This window comes from Orcinus orca, chromosome 3, assembly GCF_937001465.1.
Source record: "Orcinus orca chromosome 3, mOrcOrc1.1, whole genome shotgun sequence".
NCBI classification, from domain to species: domain Eukaryota; kingdom Metazoa; phylum Chordata; class Mammalia; order Artiodactyla; family Delphinidae; genus Orcinus; species Orcinus orca.
The window spans coordinates 21,860,086-21,882,210 of NC_064561.1; the positions used below are offsets into that span (position 1 = coordinate 21,860,086).

At 40.4% G+C, this 22,125-nt stretch overlaps 2 protein-coding genes across 2 annotated transcripts in view; one reads left to right on the top strand and one right to left on the bottom strand.

The window, feature by feature from the left end:
- Positions 1 to 22,125, bottom strand: part of LOC125963851 (UDP-N-acetylglucosamine--peptide N-acetylglucosaminyltransferase 110 kDa subunit-like) — a 275,052-nt gene that overhangs the window by 202,291 nt on the left and 50,636 nt on the right. The window lies entirely within an intron of this gene.
- Positions 6,706 to 9,898, top strand: LOC125963847 (UDP-N-acetylglucosamine--peptide N-acetylglucosaminyltransferase 110 kDa subunit-like). The gene has a single exon (XM_049707418.1). It carries the CDS (start codon positions 6,706 to 6,708, stop codon positions 9,844 to 9,846), a length of 3,141 nt encoding a protein of 1,046 aa, XP_049563375.1. The 3' UTR covers positions 9,847 to 9,898.

Genomic DNA, 22,125 nt, shown 5'->3' on the forward strand with positions numbered 1-22,125 from the left:
AGAACTGAAAACAAAACAAAACAAAACATTCAGGTAAAGGGCTGAAATAAAAGTACACTCAGTTGTATCCAGTTTCCTCTTGTAAATCTCTCTTTTTAATTTGAGTGGACAGTCACTTGAGAATATCTGACTTGGGGCTAAGGAAATCTAAGCCTTCTTGGCCACACTGTATTCTCCTATGTCATTTAATAAAGACACCAGTTGGGCTGCTGAAAAAAGAGTGGGAAAAATCAATCCCTCACATCCAAAGGGTGGCTCTTGAAAATATGTGTGTTTTTGTAGTTATTTTGCTCTTCTGGCCTCAGAAGTTCTAATCTTAACCTTAGCCCCTCATGGAGAGAGACTTTGTAAACCAATTCCCACATTACTCATTATGTGACCGTTGAAAAAGAGCAACCCAGCTCTTTTCCTGTGCTTTCAACCAGTTATCTTCTTCAAAAATCTGTTTGGATTATTATACCTTAATCTTGCCTGGCAAGGGACTTATGGGAAGGTTCTTATTGTTTGAAAGTTTGGTGCCAGTATCTGCAAAGAAAGAAGAAAGATGTGTTTATCAAACATCCCAATAATGAAGGTGTGTGAAAGCAACTTTTGAAAAAGTTAATCTGTCAGAGTTTTGCCGTATTATTACATTTTATTTTATTCATTGAAAATAAATAATTATCAATGAATCCTTTCTAGATTTTCTAGTTTCCCAAAGTTCCCTGTATTCACATTCTAAGAGGAAAAATGGTATTTTAAGTCACTGCTCTCCACCTTATATTATTTATAATCACTCCTCGTGACTTCTTCCTTCCAAGAAACGTGATCCTGAGAAGTGTCCTTTGTTTGTCTTTGTGGAATAAGTGATGAGGATGCGTCCTGGAGACCTGTGAGATGTTCAACTTGTGGCATAATGAAACTAGGATGGAGAGTTCTGGAAAGATCTGGAAAGGTGGCTGGTAGAGTGTGGCCAGATGTGGGAGAAGAGAGACGTACAGAGAGAGGGAGAGGAAATTTTCAGTGGGAGAAAATGAAACAAATAAGTTTTGTTGTGTGGTGTGGGATGCAAGCCTTCCTCTCCCCTTTTCCTTCACAATGTCTTTGTTAAAGACTGTGTTTTTCATTAGTTTTACTAAGATAGGATTTGCCATTTTGTTTGGATACTGAGAATGGACCCATGGGAACAGTTACATTTGGGTTATCTCTGACTATCTTTAATGAAGAACATAAATATTGGCCCCACTATCTATGCACATGCTATCACCATGCCTTTTTTGTTCTCTGTTCATATATCTAAGTCCTCTTGTTTCTTTAAGGTCAATCTCAAATCTCATCTGAAATGTACATTTATTGATAGATTCAACCCATAATGAACTGTCCCTGCTTTGTCCTCCTTAGGCTGTGATTATTTATAAAAACTCATTTTTGAACTTAGAGACTGTCCAATATGATATATTAGTTATTTCACCAGCATATGTTATATCCTCAACACAATTATACACTTTTGTGGGGCTGGGATCAAACATTCTGTAATTTTTCTCAGTACTTACACTTACTTTGATAAAAAGCACGTTCATTCACCTAAACATCATTTATTGGGTGTTAATTAAATATCTCAACTCAGTAAATATTGTTTGAATGAATGCATGCATGAATGAGGGAGTATGCAATAGGTAGCCTAATGTACCGCCCAATGTGAGAAAACCAAAAACATAAACACAAAAGCAAGCCAAAAAGTGGACCAGGACTTTCTGTAAAATATCCTGCTTTTTGTTGGATGATGCCATGAAAATCAAGATGCTCCTGAAAGGTCTTAATAGCTGACCAAGAATAGTAAACAATTGAAATTTTCTCAGGCTTCTTCAACCCTATCTCTGGACACATTTATACCTCTCCGGAATGGTATTAAAAGAAGAGATTAATAAAGCTTTTATAGATGAGTTGATAAATCTCTAAAGATTTAAGTCTTCATTGCCTCCTAGGTTTTCTCTATTTTGGGTTTCCAAAAGATTTCAATAAACCACAGGATAATTAAAAATTAGACATTATCTTCCTTACCTTGACATTTTTTGATGGTAAACACCTTTTTATTGTCTCCATAGTGCTGCCGACTTTCCACCAGTACAGTACTTAAGTGAATTTGGCTCTGGATGGTGGGATATATAAGATGTAAACGAATTGTTTGTATATGTTTTAGAATTCTTCTAAAGGGCCTGGCCATGGAAATGCATTGAATATTACTTAAATAACTAAAGTAACTTCCTCAGAATTATTATTCTATTCTGGTTAGGATATATCTGCTCTGGTTTGTTAAAATTTCCCTTTAGAGTGGTTTTAATTTTGTTTCTGATAGGGTCCTAGGATTTATTGCCAGACCCATCCTGCATCTGTTTTTCTTTGAATTACTCTCCTTGCAGTTTCTGATTCATACAGGGCCTTACAGGTTAGTGACAACCTGGCCATCACAACGCTGGGAAGGACAGGCCTACTTTTCAGAGGTGTTGATGTCTTCTGTACCTGAAGGTTTTCAAGAGATATCAATCTTCCTCACCACCGCCCTTGGCCCTCTTAATGGACTAAGCAGTTCCTCATGAAATTTCTGTGGGATATCTGTACCAACTTCTCAATATTGTTCCATCCTGAGTCTAAATTCCTGGCCTCAAGGTAATGTTAGATTTCTAGCTCCAGCCCCTATTTACATAAGGCCTATACTAAGGAACGGAACCCACAGACATCAGCCCGCTCTTCTTTCTCTGGATTTAATTTCTCTGTTACTTTCTGAAACATGCAGGTGTTCCTTTCTTTCTTTTAATCTCAGCTATGTGCTTTTAACTTTTTCAAAACTGACCCAGAATTTACATCTGTCTCCAGTAAGAGTACATTAAATTGAGCTTAGTCTGCTATTCTACTGGCGTATTTGAGATCCAGATAATTTGCTACTTAACTGGATTCAATGACCTGTATATTTCAGGCATCTAAAAGTCACCATGTTCCAAATTTCCCTCCTTATAGTTAGTAATTTTCTTGGGAATCTGGATGAGATTAAATGGAATAAAGTTAGTGAGTGGCCCAGGAATGCCTGAAAGTTTGTTTGTCAGAGTGGCCAGGGAAAGTTAAGCAAGGAAGAAAAGCAAATGAAAAACAGAATCCCATTATTATGGCTGAGTTTACTCCCAGGATTCCATGCAGAGCTCTCTGTAGAGCTGGGTTGGGTTATAACTTATGCCAGAGCTCTACGTGGGGCTGACACCATCTCATGCCAAGCTCTCAGTTCTGGGCTCACGTCATCTCTGGTCCACTTTGTGGAGTGGAAACTTTGGAGGAATGGCCAATGTGTTCCACGGCGTAGGAAGAGGGAAATTGTGAATGTGACTTTCTAAATTGTGGAGGAACTAACCACTGTAAATGTGCCTTGAATTATGTTGTTTAATTTGACCAGTCAAATCAATGACATTCCCCTTGAATGAAATGCTGCTACGTATATGAGCAGAAAAACAAAACTGGTATAAGGAATAGATAGTGGGAAGCAGCCGCATAGCACAGGGAGATCCGCTCTGTGCTTTGTGACCACCTAGAGGGGTGGGATAGGGAGGGTGGGAGGGAGAGAGATGCAAGAGGGAAGAGATATGGGGACATATGTATAACTGATTTACTTTGTTATAAAGCAGAAACTAACACACCATTGTAAAGCAATTATACTCCAATAAAGATGTTAAAATAAAAGTATAAGGAGGTATAAGGAGATGGAGAGACTGGGAGTCTTATTTTCCCACCAATTAACTTTGCCTCTGACCATGACCTTCCCTTTGAGTCTCCTAGACCTTGGGGATGATCGGAACCCCTTGGGTTGGGTGACGGCAACCCCATCTTCACTAGAACCTCTATAGTTAACTTTGATTTTTCCCACTCCGTCTATCCATCCCATGTATGCAGTCAGACATTTGATCTTGGACTTTTACTGACAAAATGTGCTTGAATATAACCATTTCTTTTCAGTCCCACTGCTACTGTTGTCACTGCCTTAACTAGGGCTTTATCTTTAAGTTCTTTATATAAATATATAAATATCTATGTATAAATATATACAAATAAATAAAATATATTAATTCTGATGATTTTAAAGTCTTTTCTTGATAAAGACTTTTCCTGATAAAGATACACAATATCTTATATAAATATTTTTGTATAATCTGTCCTTTTCTTAGAATTTTAGTCATATGATTCTATCTCTTGGTTTGTCTAGAACTTTTTGATTGAATGCTGGCTATTTTATTTGGCTTTTTGTTGTTTTTCTCAGTGGAAACGTTGTTTTGCTTCAAAATATTTTATTCTACCTGGAAGTAGCAAATCTTCAAATTACAATTTTTTAAATGCTTTCAAATATCAATACTATAGGTGTCACAAAATCTAGAAAAATGACATTTAAAAATGAACTACTGCCAGATGTGTCTCTATAAAACTTTTCCCCCACTCTTTTAGCTATATATTCTTTAACTGCCTCCTCATACGACAGTTTATGTATTTTCGAAATCAAATTTTAAGAAATAAACTTTGTAGTTTTTAGACATAGATTTCTTGTAACATGGTTGATTAGAATTTGCTTCTAGTTATTAATAGTTTAGAAAAGTTTATTTCAGCTTCACAATTTATTACTGATAATGTCACATTAATTTTCATTGTTAACTTTTGAGAAAACCTCTAAGGATTACTTCCTCATAAATATTTACTATTATAAATGCATTACTGATTTCAGTACTGCTATAGGTTTGTGCATTACAGAGATTCTGATAAAATACTCATTCACACCATTCCATTACACACATTGTTCATGGAGTATATTCATTCATTTATTTATTTATTTATTTATTTATTTATTTATTTATTTTTGGCTGTTTTGGGTCTTCGTTGCTGTGCGCAGGCAGGCTTTCTCTACTTGCACGGAGTGGGGGTTACTCTTCGTTGCGGTGCACAGGCTTCTCATTGCAGTGGCTTCTCTTGTTGCAGAGCATGGGCGCTAGGCACGGAGGCTTCAGTAGTTGTGGCTCGCAGGCTCAGTAGTCGTGGCTCACGGGCTCTAGAGCGCAGGTTCCGTAGTTGTGGCACACCGGCTTAGTTGCTCCGTGGCATGTGGGATCTCCCCAGACCAGGGCTCGAACCCTTGTCCCCTGCATTGGCAGGTGGCTTCTTAACCACGGCGCCATCAGGGAAACCTCTGGAGTATATTCTTGACAGAAGAAAATTTCCGTTTTGACTAAGCATTGATGAAAACTGAATCTTTGACTTATCTTTCACATGCCTGATGATTGAAATAATTTTCCACAGAATAGCTTCTGGTTTTGTACTTTTCAGTTCTTTTTTTCTTCTTCAAACGCACATGCTTTGAGAGCTGTGAAGTGCAAGACATGGCTATATTGTAAGGTGGTTTTTGTCCTTATGCTTCTGTGTCTTGTGCTAGTTAAGTCAGTAGAGTAGTCAGTATGAGTACTGGAAGTTATTCCTGTAATGGGATAGTATATAGTCAATTACATATGGTGGTGTCTGAAAGTCACATAATAGCCTCACTTAAAACATCTCCTTAGGGCTTCCCTGGTGGCGCAGTGGTTGAGAGTCCACCAGCCGACGCAGGGGACACGGGTTCGTGCCCCGGTCCGGGAAGATCCCACATGCCGTGGAGCGGCTAGGCCCGTGAGGCATGGCCGCTGAGCCTGTGCGTCCAGAGCCTGTGCTCCACAACGGGGGAGGCCACAACAGTGAGAGGTCCGCGAACCACAGAACAAAAGAAAATCTCCTTAGCCAGATTTCAAAAAAGCCTGTGGCCATTCCAATATGATCCAACATAGCAGAATATGATAGAAGGAAAATTGGCAAAGAAAGAGACGCTGGTCTTACCTGATGGAAGTTAAAATATCTCACTTTTGACAATTTTGCAAAAACCTATAATTACGTGAATTAATTTCTAGGGTTCTTCATAGGACCTAAAGAGGAACCCATAGAGTTGTGGAAGAACAATAGAAGCTGCTGTGATGAGAAGCCCGGGCACCGCAACAAAGAGTAGCCCCCGCTCGCCGCAACTAGAGAAAGTCTGCACGCAGCATTGAAGACCAACGCAGCCAAAATAAAAATAAATAAATAAAAATAAATAAATTTATTTTTAAAAAAGTAATACTCAGGTTTGAGGCATGAGAAATATGAGAAATTAGCTAATCCTTTCAGAACTTTTAAAATATCAAACTCAGTCTCTAAGATTTTAGCATTATATACAACATCGGTTACTTATTAGTGGTTTGGGAAGGCCAATTTAAAATTTTCTGATCTTACTGTATTGAAATTCACGGCCCTAATGTTTTCCACATTGACTATATGAATGATGAAGTAAAGTCAATCATGTATTTCCTTTCCAACTGGGCAGAAAACAAAATTTTGAAAAGTGTTTGGACTACTGACTTCTGATTTCTTCTAAGGCAAGTGTATAGGTAATTTTTATTCCCTGATTAGGAGAAAAATGGTGGAAGAGGGCAGGGTTAAGAATTAAGAGCGTGAGAGTTAGATGACCAACCAGAGTTCCTAAGGTTCGGTGCCTGTAACTGTCGCCGCCGCTTAAGCCTGCCAAAGCAGTGGTATGGCTGCTGCCCTCGTATTTGCTACCTCTAGAAACATTCTTGCCAGTAGTGGCGGCAGCGGGACTCAATTACCCCCTTTTCTCACTCTCTGCAGACCCTCCAGATGGCGTCTTCTGTGGGCAACGTGGCCGACAGCACAGAACCAACGAAACGTATGCTTTCCTTCCAAGGGTTAGCTGAGTTGGCACATCGAGAATATCAGGCAGGAGATTTTGAGGCAGCTGAGAGACACTGCATGCAGCTGTGGAGACAAGAGCCAGACAATACTGGAGTACTTTTATTACTTTCATCTCTACACTTCCAGTGTCGAAGGCTGGACAGATCTGCCCACTTTAGTACTCTGGCAATTAAACAGAACCCTCTTCTGGCAGAAGCCTATTCGAATTTGGGGAATGTGTACAAGGAAAGAGGGCAGTTGCAGGAAGCAATTGAGCATTACCGGCATGCATTGCATCTCAAGCCAGATTTCATCGATGGTTATATTAACCTGGCAGCCGCTTTGGTAGCAGCAGGCGACATGGAAGGGGCAGTACAAGCTTACGTCTCTGCTCTTCAGTGCAATCCTGATTTGTACTGTGTTCGCAGTGACCTGGGGAACCTGCTCAAAGCCCTGGGTCGCTTGGAAGGAGCCAAGGCATGTTATTTGAAAGCAATGGAGACGCAACCGAACTTTGCAGTAGCTTGGAGTAATCTTGGCTGTGTTTTCAATGCACAAGGGGAGATTTGGCTTGCAATTCATCACTTTGAAAAGGCTGTCACCCTTGACCCCAATTTTCTGGATGCTTATATCAATTTAGGAAATGTCTTGCAAGAGGCACGGATTTTTGACAGAGCTGTGGCAGCTTACCTTTGTGCCCTAAGCTTGAGCCCAAATCATGCAGTGGTACATGCCAACCTGGCTTGTGTATACTATGAGCAAGGCCTGATAGATCTGGCAATAGACACCTACAGGCGAGCTATTGAGTTGCAACCACATTTCCCTGATGCTTACTGCAACCTAGCCAACGCTCTGGAAGAGAAGGGCAGTGTTGCCGAAGCAGAAGATTGTTATAATACAGCTCTGCGGCTGTGTCCCACCCATGCAGACTCTCTGAATAACCTAGCCAATATCAAAGGAGACCAAGGAAACATTGAAGAGGCAGTTCGCTTGTATCGTAAAGCATTAGAAGTCTTCCCAGACTTTGCTGTTGCCCATTCAAATTTAGCAAGTGTATTGCAGCAGCAGGGAAAACTGCAGGAAGCTCTGATGCATTATAAGGAGGCTGTTCGAATCAGTCCTACCTTTGCTGATGCCTACTGTAACATGGGAAACACTCTAAAGGAGATGCAGGATGTTCAGGGAGCCTTGCAGTGTTATACTCGTGCCATTCAGATTAACCCTGCACTTGCAGATGCCCACAGCAATCTGGCTTCCATTCACAAGTATTCAGGGAATATTCCAGAAGCAATTGCTTCTTATCGCACTGCTCTGAAGCTTGAACCTGATTTTCCTGACGCTTATTGTGATTTGGCTCATTGCCTGCAGATTGTCTGTGATTGGACAGACTATGATGAGCAAATGAAGAAGTTGGTCAGCATTGTGGCTGACCAGCTGGAGAAGAATAGATTGCCTTCTGTGCAGCCTCATCATAGTATGCTCTATCCTCTTTCTCATGGCTTCAGGAAGGCTATTGCTGAGAGCCACGGGAACCTCTGCTTGGATGAGATCAGTGTCCTTCATAAACCACCGTACGAACATCCAAAAGACTTGAAGCTCAGTGATGGTCGACTGCGTGTAGGATACGTGAGTTCTGACTTTGGGAATCATCCTACTTCTCATCTTATGCAGTCTATTCCAGGCATGCACAATCCTGATAAATTTGAGGTATTCTGTTATGCCCTGAGCCCAGATGATGGCACAAACTTCCGAGCGAAGGTGATGGCAGAAGCCCATCATTTCATTGATCTTTCTCAGATTCCATGCAATGGGAAAGCAGCTGATCGCATCCATCAAGATGGTATACACATCCTTGTAAATATGAATGGTTATACCAGGGGTGCTCGAAATGAACTCTTTGCTCTCAGGCCAGCTCCTATTCAGGCAATGTGGCTGGGCTACCCTGGGACCAGTGGCATGCTTTTCATGGATTATATCATCACTGATCAGGAAACTTCACCTGCTGAAGTTGCTGAGCAGTATTCTGAGAAACTGGCTTATATGCCCCATACTTTCTTTATTGGTGATCATGCTAATATGTTCCCTCACCTGAAGAAGAAGGCAGTCATCGATTTTCAGTCCAATGGGCACATTTATGACAATCGGATTGTGCTGAATGGCAACGACCTCAAAGCATTTCTTGATAGTCTCCCAGATGTGCAGATTGTCAAGATGAAATGTCCTGATGGAGGAGACAATGCAGACAGCAGTAATACAGCTCTTAATATGCCTGTCATTCCTATGAATACTATTGCAGAGGCAGTTATTGAAATGATTAACAGAGGACAAATTCAGATAACAATTAATGGATTCAGTCTTAGCAATGGACTGGCAACTACCCAGATCAACATTAAGGCTGCCACTGGAGAGGAGGTTCCCCATACCATTATTGTAACCACACGTTCTCAGTACGGGTTACCGGAAGATGCCATTGTCTACTGTAACTTTAATCAGTTATATAAAATTGACCCATCTACTTTGCAGATGTGGGCAAATATTCTGAAGCGTGTTCCCAATAGTGTACTGTGGCTGTTGCGTTTTCCAGCAGTAGGAGAACCTAATATTCAACAGTACGCACAAAATATGGGCCTTCCCCAGAACCGTATCATTTTTTCACCTGTTGCTCCTAAAGAGGAACATGTTCGGAGAGGCCAGCTGGCTGATGTCTACTTGGACACTCCACTCTGTAATGGACACACCACAGGGATGGATGTCCTTTGGTCAGGGACACCCGTGGTGACTATGCCAGGAGAGACTCTTGCTTCCCGAGTTGCAGCTTCCCAGCTCACTTGTTTAGGCTATCGTGAGCTTATTGCTAAAAATAGACAAGAATATGAAGACATAGCTGTGAAACTGGGAACTGATCTAGAATACCTGAAGAAAATTCGTGGCAAAGTCTGGAAGCAGAGAACATCTAGCCCTCTGTTCAACACCAAACAATACACAATGGACCTAGAGCGGCTCTATCTACAGATGTGGGAGCATTACGCAGCTGGCAACAAACCTGATCACATGATTAAGCCTGTTGAAGTCACTGAGTCGGCCTAAATAAGGACTGTGTGCACAGGAGAATTACCCTGTACCTGAGCCTCAACCTTCTGGGGGAAAGGGAACTACTTTTTCCTTATCTGTACAATACCATGCTACAGATGGGTGACAGACAATGATAAGAAATAGCACAGCCAGACTTGCTTCCTGCATGATCACGATCATGATAGGGAGAGACACAAGAGATGGGAAACTGCTGTTCCACAAGGAGTCTCCATAGAATTTTGCAGCAGCCAGGTGTCTGGAAGGTCTGGAAGGTAAGTGTGGAAGGTCTGATCTCCCTTGGTCTTCCATGGGATGGATGGTTAGTGTGGAATGGAGATAGAGATTGCCCAGCCGTTTTGTGATTATCATGGATTGATTGAGTCTTCTGAATTAATATTTTTCTTTATATTTTGGGTATTGGAGCTTTTAAAAATGTTTGGTTTCAGGTATTTTTATTCATGTGAAGTGTGTATGATTCTCTTGAGATAAGGTTTTAAGCTAAAATATTCCTTGTTTTAGTTTCTGAACTCTACAGATAAATGGGGACTTTGCTTGTGTAGTCTTTTTGTAGGTTTTATAAACCACTTGAGCCTATATCAGTCATTTTAGTGTCTGACATAATGTTTGGAACTATCAGTGCTATGTTGGTTTATAGATGATGGCTTAAATTCTTTTCCTGGTCCGTTTCCTTCTTCCCCTCCCCCCACTTTAAAAATTCTCCTGTAACTTGGCTAACAAAAAACCAAGTCTGATTCAAAACCTCCCAGAGTGTTTCTCTTAACCGCATCATCTGGTGCCAAATGAAGATTCTTAGGAGTGATTATTAATTCTGAAGGGCACAGTTGTGGTACTGTCACTGATGATAATAATAATGGATTTTTGGCCTAGAGTGTTGACCTATTTCACCAGTGTTTTACCGTTGACTGCCCCTCTATGCTGCTTCCAAAAGTGATAGTGTGTGTTAAGATTTTTACTTTCATTTCTAATGTTTGTTTGTTTGTTTTAGTGAGTCCTGTTCTTCCTTTTTCTTTCAGCAGAAATGAAATCCCAGGTAAGTATAAGTATTCAAATATTTGATCAGTAAGTCACAGTTATCTCCAGTACATTAAATAACTTTCATCAAAAAACATGTTATAGGTAAAAAGCTCTGAAGGACCAGCTATGTATATGATAATTATGTTTCAGACCTTCTAGGGTATTATATATAATAACTTGTCTTCTGGATGTGGTCTTGAAGTCTTTATGGATCCAACCTCAGTAGTAGTGAACTGCACTGCTACTTGGTTTGGAGTACAAATTAGACTCTAGCCCTCCTGGAGGTTGAGTTTTTGGTATTGAAAACCATAGGAATGAAATTATTGTATTTCAGCAAAGGATCGAGGGCTTGAGGCTTAAACAAGGCAACATATGTGTGGGAAGCAGTCAGCCTTGAGAGCAGGTAAGGACATGCCAGGCATGCGGCCGCTGCTCGAAGGGACTGTCCCTACTTGTTCCCCTCCTTGTTCCATTCCATGGGAGATAAATCACCAGGGCCCAGAGATCAGAAAGAATGTAAAATGAGACAAGCAAAGCTGTCTCCCCCCTGCACATGCAGGTTATTTTTGATGCTTCTGGGTTTATGGGTTTCCTCCCAGGGAAGTTAACCTTGAGCCGAGACAGTCTGTAGATAATGTAAACCACCATCTGGCAACCTTCCGATTTCTAGTCTATATAATCTGCAACTGTAGCATAATAAAATTTGCCTTGCAACCATCAGTTGTCTTGGTCCTTCTGACCCCATCCATCGGTGCTACTTCAGTTCCTTACCCCTTCCCTTCTGACCCTGGGCGGTGAGATGCTCTTTCTCCGGCTGGTCCTCGGCAAGTGGCACTCGAACAGGGACCTGAAGCGTGAAGGCAATTAAAAGAAAAAGAAAGTGCAGGTAAGAGAACCCTTATGCAAAATATGTGTGGCCACCAGTAAAAGTGAAACTAATAGAGCCATGAGGCAATAGTCAGAAGTAAAATAAGATGAGGCAAAAGGCCTCAAAGTAGTGTGAATTATTTGCTCAGGTTTTACTTTCGATGCTTAAAGCTCGGGGTAATAAAGTTTCTACCTCACAGTTGACTGAATTTTTACAGCATATTCATGGTGTATCTCCCTGGTTTCCTGATGGTGGCTCTGGTGACAGAAATCTGGCAGAAAGTTGGAGAAGATTTAAAAAATTATTATGAGTCTCGAGGGCCTACTCATACTCCTGTTGTTACATATAGTTTGTGGAATGTGATAAAAATATGTTTAGATGCTTCTCATGATAGTGTTGATTTGAATGTAAAGTCAGAAAAACATAAGCCTCTGACAGAAGGAGAGACTGTATTATCAGCTACTGTGTCGCCGCTTCCTAAACCGAAAGAGCTAATTAATTTAAATATTTTAGATGAAGAGGAACATTTTGACTTAACAGATGAGGCTTGTAAACATAAAAGAGAGAACTATCCTGAGGATGATTTTCTAATGGCTGTGATAGATAAGTCAGTGAAAAAGCTGCAGGTTAATAAGGACTGTCTTCCTCAAAAATCTACATCTGTAAAAATGCTGAGTCCCTTGCAGCGCGCTGTACAAGGAGCCATAAAACGAGGAGAAGATCCTATTTTCTGTTGTCCCGTCATAGAAAGACCTGGTCCTAATAATCCTCAACAAGCTACTAGGGAGCATCAGGCTCTCCCTTTGAAAGTTTTGAAAGATTGAAAATCTGCCTGTGCTCAATATGGGCCCACTGCTCCCTTTACTGCTGCTATGGTTGACAGGAGAAGCTCTTCCCCCCGCTGATTGGAAGTCTATTGCACGAGCTTGTTTAAATGGTGGAGATTATTTAATATGGAAGTTTGATTTTTATGAACGGGCTGCTGAACAAGCAGAAAAGAATGCTACCCATAATGTTCCAGTTGATTATCATATGCTGATTGGGGAAGGACAGTATCTTTCTTTACAAGATCAATTAACTTATCCCTTCATTGCTTATCCTCAAATAAATCATTTGGCATTACAAGCCTGGAGGAAATGACCTTCCACACACAAAACTGAGGATCTTTGAACAATTAGACAGGGACCTGATGAACCATATGCTGATTTTGTAGATAGGTTGTCACAGGCGGTGGGGAGACTCATTGTGGACGGACTCACTGGTACAATTGTAGTTAAGCAGCTTGCTTTTGAGAATGCTAATAATGCGTGTCAGGCTGCGATTCGACCTTGGAGAAAACGGGGAACATTGGAGGCTTATATTCGCCTTTGTGCAGACATTGGGCCTACTTATATACAGGGTGCTGCTGTGGCTGCAGCATTAACTAAAGTGGGGTTCAAAAACAATCAAAAGAAAACAAAGACTTGTTTTAAATGCGGAAAGGCAGGTCATTTTGCTAGAGAATGTAGATCTTTTAATTCTAAGCCTAGTCCTTCCTTCCCTACTCAGAAACCTCCAGATGGTCAGAAAATCCCTGGTTTATGCCCTAAATGCAATAGGGGAAAACATTGGGCACAAGATTGTTGCTCAGTGGCCCACAAGGATGGGCCACCACTGTCGGGAAACTCCTCCCGGGGCCTTCCCCGGCCCCAACAAATAATAAGGGCAATGTCTGTGTATCCTCCTCAAATTATCAATCAGACATTAACCAAAAACAAAAACATACAATATCCTCGCTCTCCAGAGCAACACCAGGAAGCGCAGGACTGGAGCTCAGTACCTCCGCCCGATATGTATTAACTCCTGAAATGGGTCCTCAGGCCCTCTCTACGGGCATCTGTGGACCTTTACCCAAGGGTTTGATGGGACTATTATTGGGAAGAAGTAGTGTCACCATGAAAGGTTTAACTATTATGCCAGGAGTCACAGATTCTGACTACGAAGGAGAAATAAAAGTCATGGCACAAACTATTAAAAATATAATAACTATTTCTCCTGGTGATAAAATTGCACAATTGCTACTTTTGCCCTTTGTACCTCATGGACAAATTTTACAACATCAAAAGAGAGAAACAAAGGCTTTTGGATCGTCTAGTGCTGCCTACTGGATTCAGAAGATAGGGAAAGAACGTCCAGAAATGAAATGAACCATTAATGGAAAGGTTTTTTCAGGTTTGTTAGACACTGGAGCTGATGTCTCTGTTATGACGCAGGTACACTGGCCTAAACGTTGGCCCATTAGTCCTACTATTACAGAACTTCACGGAATAGGACAAAGTACTTCTCCTATGCAAAGTAGTCAGTTTTTATTATGGCAAGATAGTGAGGGCCATTCAGGATACTTCCAGCCTTATGTTTTGCCTGGGCTGCCTTTAAACCTCTGGGGCCGAGATATATTAAAAGAAATGGGAGTATTACTTTATAGTCCAAACTCTCAAGTCTCTAATATGATGTTGGATCAAGGATTTCTTCCCACAAAAGGTCTGGGAACAAATCAACAAGGAACTGTCTCTCCTATTGATGTGAAAATAAAAAATGATAGACAAGGTTTGGGTTTTTCTTAGGGGCCTTGGATTCTCCACTCACTGCTGATCCAATTACTTGGCTGACTGATGACCCTGTATGGGTGGACCAATGGCCCCTCACAAAGGAGAAATGAGAAGCTGCAGAACAATTAGTACTGGAACAATTAGGGCATTTAGAAATTTCCAGTAGTCCTTGGAATACTCCTATTTTTATTATCAAGAAAAAATCTGGAAAATATAGGTTATTACAGGATCTAAGAGCTGTTAATAAAACTATGCTAATAGTGGGAGCTCTTCAACGAGGCCTACCCTCTCCAACAGCCATACCACACAATAATCATCTTTTAGTTATAGATTTAAAAGATTGTTTTTTCACTATTCCTTTGTTTCCTGAAGATAGAAAACATTTTGCTTTTAGCTTGCCTGCCTTAAATTTTAAGGAACCCATGAGGAGATTTCAATGGAAAGTATTGCCTCAGGGCATGGCAAATAGTCCTACATTATGCCAAAAATATGTGGCTCAGGCCTTGACTCCTGTGAGAAAAAGGTTTCCATCGTTATATCTCATACATTATATGGATGATATGCTTTTAGCCACTGATAATATTTCTTTATTAGAGACTGCTTTTCAATTTTTACAACAGTCCTTACAATCATTTGGCTTGGTCATTGCCTCAAAAAAAATTCAAAGACAATCTCCATTTTTATATTTGGGAAAATATATTGATAACACTACTATTAGGCCTCAAAAACTGCAAATTCGAGTTGATAATTTAAAAACATTAAGTGATTTTCAAAAATTTCTTGGAGATATTAATTGTCTAAGGCCTTCCTTAAAACTTACTACTGCTCAATTACAGCCTTTGTTTGATATTCTTAAAGGTGACTCAGATCCTTCTTCACGCTCTATGACTCCAGAAGGATTTCAAGCTTTATAAATAGTCAATAGATCTATCAGTTCTACACAATTAACTAGAATTCATACTCACCTTCCAATTTTCTTAATAATTTGTCCAACTCCTCATGTGCCTACTGCCGTCTTATGGCAAACTGTTGGAATTATTGAATAGATTCATATGAAAACTACACCCTCTAAAGTTATTAACCCTTATTATGAACTTATTAGTAATTTAATAATGCAAGGTAGAACTAGATGCTTACAACCTATAAGTATAGAACCTTCTCAAATTATTATCCCTTATTCAGTTAGTCAACAAAATTGGCTTTTTCAACATAGTAATGAATGGGGTCTTGCTCTTGCAGGATTTTCAGGTACCTTGGAATGCCATTACCCTGCTGATAAATTGATCCAATTCAACAAACTTAACTCATATCTTTCCTTCTATAATTAGGCAACGGCCTGTTCCTCATGTACCTTTGGTTTTTACGGACGGTTCTTCTTCAGGAGTGGCTACTGTAATCATTGACGATGGAACAAACCTCATTAAAGAAACTTCCTTGACTTCAGCTCAACGTGTTGAACTGTATGCTGTCATTATGTCTTTTAAACATTTGCCTTCTATATCTTTTAATTTGTTTTCTGATAGTAAATATCTTATTAGCTTGTGATTTCTTCTGGAGACTGCGACCATAGGACATACTAATGACCCTGAATTATCATCCTCTTTTCGTTTGCTTCAACAGCTTATTCGTTCCCACGATGGTCCTGTTGCAGGTCTGTATATCCGTGCTCATTCTAACTTGCCTGGTCCATTGACTAAACTTAATGCGACTGCAGATGTTTTAACTCGATCTAAACGTGATCTTTATCCTGTACATTTTCCTCCCAAGAATAGAGTTGAAGTTACTCCTCCTCCTCAATCTCTTTTCCCTAAAGCAGGACAGGTCCCAATTTACCGTACTCCTCCTTTCCGTTCGTCATGCTGTCAAGAATGGCTAATGTACTGCATTCATTATCTTCATACTCTTGATACTCATGGTCCATGTCCTGGACACCCTCATATTATGGTAAGTTATGATCAAACTGCTTCACAAGCAGCACAGCCGTTGCACGCTTTACAGCGTCAGTCGGCGGCTACATTACACACACAATTTTCCCTTACTGGTGAAGCCGCCCCACAAATTGTTAAGCAATGCGCACAATGCTTACCTCACCTTCCTGTTCCACATTATGTTGTTAATCCTCGTGGATTATTACCTAGACATTTATGGCAAATGGATGTTACTCATATCCCGTCTTTTGGGAAATTACAGTTTGTTCGTGTCACTATCGACACGTATTCTGGTTTCCTCTGTGCTACAGCACAGACCGGAGAAGCTACTAAACATGTTATCACTCATTTTTTACACTGTTTTGCTTTCATGAACCTTCCCAAAATTATTAAAACAGATAATGGGCCCACTTACTCTAGTGCTGCTTTTGCAACATTTTGTAATTCATTACAAAATTACCCATATTACAGGCATTCCATATAACCCTCAAGGACAACGTATTATAGAACGTGCAAATAGATCTTTAAAGCTAACTATTGAAAAAATAAAAAGGGGGGAATTGTATAGAACAACACCACATAACCTTATAAATCATGCTCTGTTTATTTTAAATGTTCTCACTGTTGACAAATTTGGCTGCTCTGCAGGGGAAAGGTTGGTGGCTGAGCCAAATTGGCCTCTTAATCTCCGGAGGTCCTCTGGAAAGATCCGTTAACCAGCACTTGGCGTGGTCCTGATCCTGTGTTGATTTGGGGACGTGGTCACGTGTGTATCTTTCCCAGATCAGCGCCTGGACCTTGCTGGTTTCCTGAGCGCTTAGTCAAGCAAACAGATGGCTCGCCACAGCTCACAACTAGTTCAGAAGATGAAGAAGCTCTGCACCTCTCCGGAAAATTTGACAGTGTTGATTCAGAAAGAGAAAAGGAAGAGAAGACCACTTGCCAGGACGACTCAAAGGAGTGATGTTCCAACTTGGGGACAAATTAAACAACTGGTTTCACGAGCTCAAGAGTCAGTGAAACAACAGAATAATCCTGTTACACCTGTAACTTTATTTTTGGCTATGTTGGCAACCATTTCATGTGTTCCCTCTGTTAATGCAGCAACTGACTGGGCCTATGTACCTGATCCTCCACTATTACAACCCATATCTTGGTCTGAAGCAGAGTTTCCTGTATTTTACAATGATAAGTGTTTATGGGCCTCTTATTGGGAATATAAAACAAACCAATATGTCTGTAAATTATACTAACTGGTTTAGTACCCATCCTGTCTGTCTTAGCCCATTGAATCTGGAAACTGGACGTGTAAAGGCTATTAGTTATGAGCATACAGATGTTTATGAGGGAACGGATCAATCAATTAGTTTGTCAGGCTCTCCAGGCATCCTTCGTTTTACAGGAACCAACATTACTCTTACATGCCCGGCTACCAGCCGACGAGAGTATCTTAAGGATACCATCATTTCGTATAAAATGGGCAACCTATTAATATTAGAGGTCAAATCTCATACGCTTCACCACTTAGGGATTCCGCTATTACTATAGCCAAGGTTACAGGTGAAGATTCAGGAAATTATTTCTGTATGAAGCGTTTACTTGGAGGACAAGGGATATTTATAGCTGGACATAAGGTTACTATGCTTAACAGAAAATCAAAAAATCAATTTCCTCCTTTTATGACCGTTAACTTTCCTGGATCCAATTTTGAACGTTGCAATGCATCTTGGAATAATAACCAAATATCGTGTACTATAGATTATACCAAGGTGCCAATTCTTATCTCTTCTATTCCCATCATAGATAGGTTTATCACATTTCAAAAGAACTGGGATATATGGAAACTAGCTCTAACTTATTCCAATACACCTGTTATAACTTGTGTTACTCCTCCATATACACGTTTGCGTGGTTCTATTAACATTGGTAATTCTTCCAAAGGAGGATATAATATTAGCTGTGATAATTGTACTTTTAGCGGTTGTATGTTCCCTTCTGCAGGAACGCAATCTGTGCTTATACTAAAGCAACCCATGTATGTTATGGTGCCTGTACATCTGAGAGAACCTTGGTATGAAGATACTGGAGTACAGGCATGGGTGGAACTCTCTAAAGCCTTGCAGAGAAGGAGAGGCTTTCTTGGGTGGCTAATAGTAAGTTTACCTGCCTCGGCTGCTCTGTCTGCTACTGTGGCCACTGCCGGTCTTGCTCTTTCACAGAGTATTCATCATGCTCACTTTGCTAATCAGTTATCTCAACATACCAGTCTTGCTTTATCTTTACAAAGTCACATAGATTTACAGATTAATAACAAGTTAGATGAATTTAAAAACGCAATTTTGGGGATTGGAGATCAGATGACAGCATTAAAATTGAGGATGCGTTTAGCTTGTCATGCAAAGTACACATGGATGTGTGTTACTCCTTAAAAGTACAATGACTGTATTTGGGAATGAGAAAAAGTAAAAATGCATCTGCTGAGTGTTTGGTCAGATAAATATTAGTCTTGATCTTAAGAAATTAAATGCTGAAATTCAGGATATACAAAATGCACATCTTGATGATATTTCGCCAGAAGATGTAATTCAGACTTTACTGGACCATTTAAAGTGGTTAAATCCTCAGTCTTGGATTACTGGAAGGTTGTCAGAATTTATTACCCTGGCCATAATTTGCCTATTATTGATATTAATCTTCTCATGTCTGTTTCATATCCTCATGCAACAGTATACTACTCTCGGCACTAAACTTCATGGGATTATTTTGCAGCAAAAGTTAAAAAATAAAAAAGGGGGACCTGTGGGAAGCAGTCAGCCTTGAGAGCAGGCTACGGACATGCCTGGCATGCCGCCGCTGCTCGAAGGGACTGTCCCTACTTGTTCCCCTCCTTGTTCCATTCCATGGGAGATAAATCACCAGGGCCCAGAGATCAGAAAGAATGTAAAATGAGACAAGCAAAGCTGTCTTCCCCCTGCACATGCAGGTTATTTTTGATGCTTCTGGGTTTATGGGTTTCCTCCCAGGGAAGTTAACCTTGAGCCGAGACAGTCTGTAGATAATGTAAACCACCATCTGGCAACCTTCCTTTTTCTAGTCTATATAATCTGCAACTGTAGGGCAATAAAATTTGCCTTGCAACCATCAGTTGTCTTGGTCCTTCTGACCCCATCCGTCGGTGCTACTTCAGTTCCTTACCCCTTCCCTTCTGACCCTGGGCGGTGAGATGCTCTTTCTCCGGCTGGTCCGCGGCACACATGAATATATGTTTTTGTCTTGCTGTACTGCACCTGTGCTGTCTAGTAACAGATATTTTGTCTGCTAGTAGTGTTCTAGATTATGTCTTTCCAAAGCGCTGAGGCAGTGCACCTATTCTGTAGTTGCAGCTGATGCCTAAATGTATCCTAGCTGACAAATTATTGATTAATAAGAACTTGAATTTCTGAAAGATTTGTACTGTTAACCAAAATCTGAGCAAGGAGTCTCAAATGTAATTCTTAGCCAGAATTACATGTTAATGAACCATTTAACAGTGTGAATCAAGGAACATCAGTGTAAGGATTTCTTTTAATTTATTTTTGACCTGCTTGAAATATCAGTTAAAGTTTGCCAGCTTGGTTGCAGATGAACGGACGTTGGAAGTTCACCAAACTACTTAATGTGGGATAGGATAATAGACTTCCAGCGCCCTCAAGGCTGTGACCTTGCAGCCATTTTACATAGCACATCCTCCTCCTATAGGGATGAACCTTTCCCTGGCCCGAAAAGTGGCAGCTCTGTTGAAGCTTTGCTTATTGTAACAGGCTTTTGTTTCCAGGTTACATGTCTGTGGAAGACTTAATTCTGAATAGAGATATAGATATTACTGGAAACTAATTGTTTTTTCTATTATACTCTGATTTATCAAAAAAGTAAAACATTTAAATTGTGCTACAGAAATTCAGAAGTTGTCTTGCAATCTTTAAACAATATATGAATGAGTTGCCCTTAAAAAAAAAAAAAAAGAATTAAGCAGTTAGGCTTTGTGGGCCATATACAGTTTCTGTAACTTCTCCTACCCTTTTTTCTTCAACAGCCTTTCTAAACGTGAGACATTATTAGCTCACAGTCCCACAGATCCAGGCTGAGAGCCTGATTTGATTTGTGGCCATTATTTGCCGATTCCTGCTCTGCGTCCTTACTGAGGAGGGGGACCATGTTTGAGTAATCACTTCTTTGAATCAACTATTGGTCTTCTGGGGCTTGTCCTTACTCTCCTACAGTCTCGAATCAACATGGCATCCAGAGAGATCTTGTTAAAACATAAGTGAGATCCTGTCACTTAAGTATCTTCAATGGCTCCTTCACAGGAAAAGCAAAGTCCTCAAAGTGAGTCCACAGCCCTAGAAATGTGGGCCTCTGTTTCCTGTCTGACTGTTTCCTTCTCCTCTCCACTTTGCTCCCTCTGTTTTCCACACACTGACATCCTTTCTGCTCCTTGGATACTCCAAGCCCACTCTTGCCTCATAGGCTTTCCATCTGACTGTTCCCTCTGCTTGTACTCTTCACTTCCCAGATATGCACCTTGCTCCCTCTCACAACCTTAAGTTCCCTCTTATATTTTATCTTCCCCAGAAAGCCCTCATCGATCACTTAGTTTCAGATCGCAGTCTCCTCCTACCAGCTAACAATCTCCATCTCCCTTCCCTGCTTGCTGTTTCTCTCCAACAGTTACCTGATATACAATTCTATCCATTTATTTAATTTTTATTTACATATTTATACTTATGTTTTTTTTTTTTTTTTTTTGTGGTACGCAGGCCTCTCACTGTTGTGGCCTCTCCCATTGTGGAGCACAGGCTCCGGACGCACAGGCTAAGCGGCCATGGCTCACGGGGCTAGCCGCTCTGCGGCATGTGGGATCTACCCGGACTGGGGCACGAACCGGTGTCCCCTGCATCGGCAGGGGTCTTTCAACCACTGCGCCACCAGGGAAGCCCTATACTTATGATTTTATATTTGCTTATTTACTTTTGTCTCCCCACTCAGCTCAAGAGAGACTATATTCATCTGTGTTAATCACTGCTGTGTTTCCTGAACATGCCTATAAATCATACTGAAGAATGGTGCCTGAAATTTGGTAAGGGATCAATCAATTTTCTTGGCTGGATGAAGAAATGTGTTCATAAATTAATGAACAGATCTTTGGGGCTTCTGACTTGAGGACTAATGGGAAGAGATGGCAAAAGGTTGGGACAGGGTACTGCAAGAAGTAGTATTTGGAGTACTCTGATAGCTATCTTAACAGATAAGATTGTGTTCATTTAAGTAGTTCTAATGAGAGAGCTGGGAACTAGGGACACACAGCATTAAGGTTTTTATAATGCATTCTGTAGAGTTCTTTTTAAGTCTGTACAAATATCATTGAAAATATATGCATACATATACACCTCTGTTACTTTAATTAGTGCCTTATGAGAGCCCCTCAAGGAAGGAGTAGTAGCAACTCTCAGTATCCTTCCTTTATGATGAGCTTAATTTATTCAAAGTTACATCATAATTTATTTGTAACTGTGAAACTAGACTTAGTTATTGAATAAACCCTCCCTAGAAACGTTTGACATTAATACAACCAACAAAACTTTGTTCAGTTTCCAATGATAGACACACTACAGACTCAATTATGGGCCATCCAGTTTAATGAAGGGAAGAAGTGATTGAACAAATATAGAGCAAACAGAATATGAAGTTTTATCCTCCATTAATATTAGTAACGGATAGTGTGGGCTCCAATGCCTTCAAGATAGCTTGAGACCATCATCTCTGTGTCATGGGCAAGGGGATGTTCAGTCAGGGTGTCTTTCACTGTCACTGAGAAAAATTTCCATAATATATAATG